The sequence below is a fragment of the Hibiscus syriacus genome, unplaced genomic scaffold (assembly GCF_006381635.1).
Source record: "Hibiscus syriacus cultivar Baekdansim isolate YM2019G1 unplaced genomic scaffold, ASM638163v2 tig00111095_pilon, whole genome shotgun sequence".
NCBI classification, from domain to species: domain Eukaryota; kingdom Viridiplantae; phylum Streptophyta; class Magnoliopsida; order Malvales; family Malvaceae; genus Hibiscus; species Hibiscus syriacus.
In genome coordinates this window covers 709,878-713,517 of record NW_024062980.1, presented here as the reverse complement: position 1 = coordinate 713,517, position 3,640 = coordinate 709,878, and the positions used below count along the sequence as shown (strand labels likewise).

Genomic DNA, 3,640 nt, shown 5'->3' with positions numbered 1-3,640 from the left:
TAATTGATGTCATTTAATTTAATCACATTTATTCAATTGGAAAACTATACAAAAGTTAAATTATAAAGTAAAATATATACATTTATAATAATAATTTAATTTTTCATTAAAATAAAATTATATCAATTCATTTCTTTTTTCTTAAAAAAACTATATGTAAGTTACACTTTTAATTAGTTTTAGTTTTATGAAAAAATTATTCTTTGATTTTTCTAAATAAAAATTAATTAATTATATGCTTTTTAATTTTAAAAAATTACTATTAATACAAATAAAATTTTCACATAGTCTATGTAAAATTGATGTAAATTAGAAGTCAACCAAACCAACAACAATTTTGATCGGCTACCTTACATATAAATAAATCGCCAGCCTAAGCTATTTTCCCATTTTTTCTCTCTTCCGCTCTCATTTTCCGGGAAAAAGGAAAAAGGAAAAAAGAAAAGATGTACGGATACGACCGCGTAAGCAACACGAGCGGCGGCAAGGCAGATGAGATAGATCTAGAGTCGGGGGAGACTTTATACCCGGGACTCAGCTACGGCGAGAACCAGCTCCGCTGGGGCTTTATCCGCAAGGTTTACGGCATCCTGGTCGCCCAGCTGATTCTAACCACCGTCGTCTCCGCCTTCGTCGTTTTGTCGGCTCCGGTCAACGACCTCCTCCGTGGAAATTCCGGCCTCTTACTCTTCCTGTGTTTAATCCCCTTCATCTGTAAATTCCTTAACCTTCTTTTCTTTTTCATTCAAATTTTGTTCTTTCCTTATCCTCTTGCTTTAATCCTACTGAATCTTGAATATTGCATGAATAAAGACGTTTCTGGTTTCCTTTAAATGGTATGTGTGCGTGTAAGTTAATTAGGGCACTTTTCCTTGATTGTTGTAAATTTGATCTCCTTCAAATGTTATGTTAAGGTTAGATTTAATAACAAATCGTGTCTTTGACTTGAATTTTGAACATAATTTGTTTCTAAAGTCAGTTTTCTGGACTGCCAAAATTTTGATTATTGAAGCTGTAAAAATTAAAATTTGATTGAAATATCTGATGCCTAAATTTTAGGAAGAAATGGAGTATGATAGATTGATAGGTTTGTTTTTTTGAACTATATTTCGAAGTATGTGTATTGGGTAAAGGATTTGGCGAACATTTTGGTCGAATCGACATCAACAACAGCATTCTACAGTTGTCTTGCATATGGGTTCTGTCTGTTATTTGCTTTATTCGGATTCCTTTCATGGGGAATTTATGAATTTAGAACTTCTAATTGTCTCCTTTTATCTAGAAAATAATCAATGGACTGAGTAAAGGATTTGACAAAAGTTATGTTGCCTAAACAAGGACAGTATTCTGCACTATTATCAAATTGATATATCTTGTTCTTTGCCTTATTCAAATGCTTTTCATGGGTATTTATGGGTTTAGAATTTATACCTGTCTCATTTTGTATAGACTTTTCTCAAGTATATGCATTGAGTAAAGGATTTGACAACGGTTTTGTGCCCTGAAAAAGCGATTCTGTAAGTCTATACATATTGTTTCTATCTGTTCTCCTCTTTGTTCATATTTCATGGGGAATTTGTGGGTTTAGAACTCTAGCTGTCTTGTTTTGTTTAGTCCAATTATATAGTATGGATTGAGCAAAGGATTTGGCAAAAGTTTTGGCCCTGTAGACAAGGACAACATTCAGCAATTATCTCCATTGATTTATTCTATCTGTTCTTTTCTTTATTCTGATGCTTTTCATGGGCAATTTATGGGTTTAGGATCGCATTTTGCACCTTCATGTTATATTGGGCTTTTACAATGCCGCTATGCACTGTTCTTAACCTACAGGTCCAACACTAATACCGCAGAACTTTGTGTTCTTTTGACAGTTTTTCTGTCAGAATAGGATAAAGGGATGTAGATTGTTAAATACTTTGAAATTAGGATATAGAAAGCTTATGAATAATAGCCTTTTGTATTTGAAATATTTGGAAGTTGTTAGTTCCTATAATAATTTTGTAAACTAAAACCTCCGGAGTTGTTAATGAATACCTTTAATGGTCTCTGATTAATCAATGAGGTAGGTTTCAAACTCTTGGTAGTCATTGCAGTCTTAGTTACCTAAACAACTAAACTATGTTACTCTAATTCTTCATTTTGCTTGAAGTTCTCTTTTCCGGACACGATATGACCGTCTGAAGATCCTCCAAGCAAATTGATAAATTGTTAAAAAAACATTTTTTAAGATTTTACGGAGTTCTATTTGATCCATTGTGTCTTGTTTCTCTTCTTTATCTTAAACTTTAAAACCTATTCCGTGCAGTGTTTGGCCTTTGCATGTCTATCACCAAAAGCACCCAGTGAACTTGGTTATCCTCGGCCTCTTCACCGTGTCACTGAGTCTCACAGTTGGTGTGAGCTGTGCTAATACAGATGGTTAGTATCTTGATGCTTGTCATCAAACATCCTTATCATAGTCGTAAATCATGAATTATTACTAATCATCCATGTTTGTATAATTTCAGGAAGAATTGTACTTGAAGCACTAATTTTGACGGCAGCTGTGGTTGCATCTCTTACCGGCTACACTTTCTGGGCATCGAAGAAGGGCAAGGACTTTAGCTATCTGGGGCCAATTTTGTTCACCAGCCTTATTATCCTCATCTTAACTGGTCTAATCCAGGTGAGATGTTTTACGGTATATGATTAGTCATGCTTCCACAAACCCGAATCGAACTTAGTATACGTGCTTCTATTATTATGCAGATGTTCTTCCCACTCGGCCCTGCATCTACTGCTGTGTACGGTGGAATTAGTGCCATGATTTTCTGTGGGTACATAGTGTACGACACCGACAACCTGATCAAACGTTTCACGTACGATGATTACATATTGGCCTCGGCCACTCTCTATTTGGACATCCTGAATTTGTTCATCTCCATTCTACGGGTTCTGAGATCCGGCGATAACTAGTTATACATGTTGGAAAAGTGATCAAGTAATTGCCTGAAGAATATGTCTACACAGTTAAGTACATTCTCCAGACTTACAAATCTGGTTGCACCAATTTGTACTTATTTTTCTAATTAATCGTACATTTTCTAGTATTTACTTGCTACATGCAAGGCTTTAATAAAATTACGTTTGAACGGTACAATCCTTGTGTAAAATGGCGTCAAAATTCAATTATAAAGTGTAAATAGTATTTTTTGAGAAAAAGTCTTGAGAAAAAGAGTGATTGATATGGGACAGTAAGAAAGTTATTTTCTGAGGTAGGATAAAATGCATAGTAAAGGGGGAGTCGGCCGGAACATCCGACGTCTTTGAGAAGCTGACTGGAGCATCCGACGTTATCCCCGTAAAATTAGATGATGCTCTTCCGCAAACGGCAAAGAGACTACTGAAACTCAAACCAAATACCCATAAAATTTCGTTGAGGGAGGTCAGTTATGGTGTTTCGAGAGATGAAAAGCTTGAAGAGGTTAGATGTTTCGATTGACTTTCGAAGGCATTAGACATTACGGGGGACTTCTGACGTCTATTGTAACATTTAAAATAGATCAGAAAATATTTTCTCCAACGCCTTACATGAAAAAAAAAATCACCACCTTATTCGACTATTTTTGCCGATTTAGATGAAGATGAGTAAAATTCA

General features: G+C 35.0%; 1 protein-coding gene across 1 annotated transcript; it reads left to right on the top strand.

Moving 5' to 3' along the window:
- Positions 1-397: 397 nt before the first annotated feature.
- LOC120152862 (BI1-like protein) lies at positions 398-2,992 on the top strand. Its single transcript, XM_039164974.1, has 4 exons — positions 398-717; positions 2,311-2,421; positions 2,511-2,668; positions 2,752-2,992. The coding sequence occupies exons 1-4, from the start codon at positions 447-449 to the stop codon at positions 2,956-2,958; spliced, it is 747 nt and encodes a 248-aa protein (XP_039020905.1). The 5' UTR covers positions 398-446; the 3' UTR covers positions 2,959-2,992.
- The last annotated feature ends 648 nt before the right edge of the window (positions 2,993-3,640 follow it).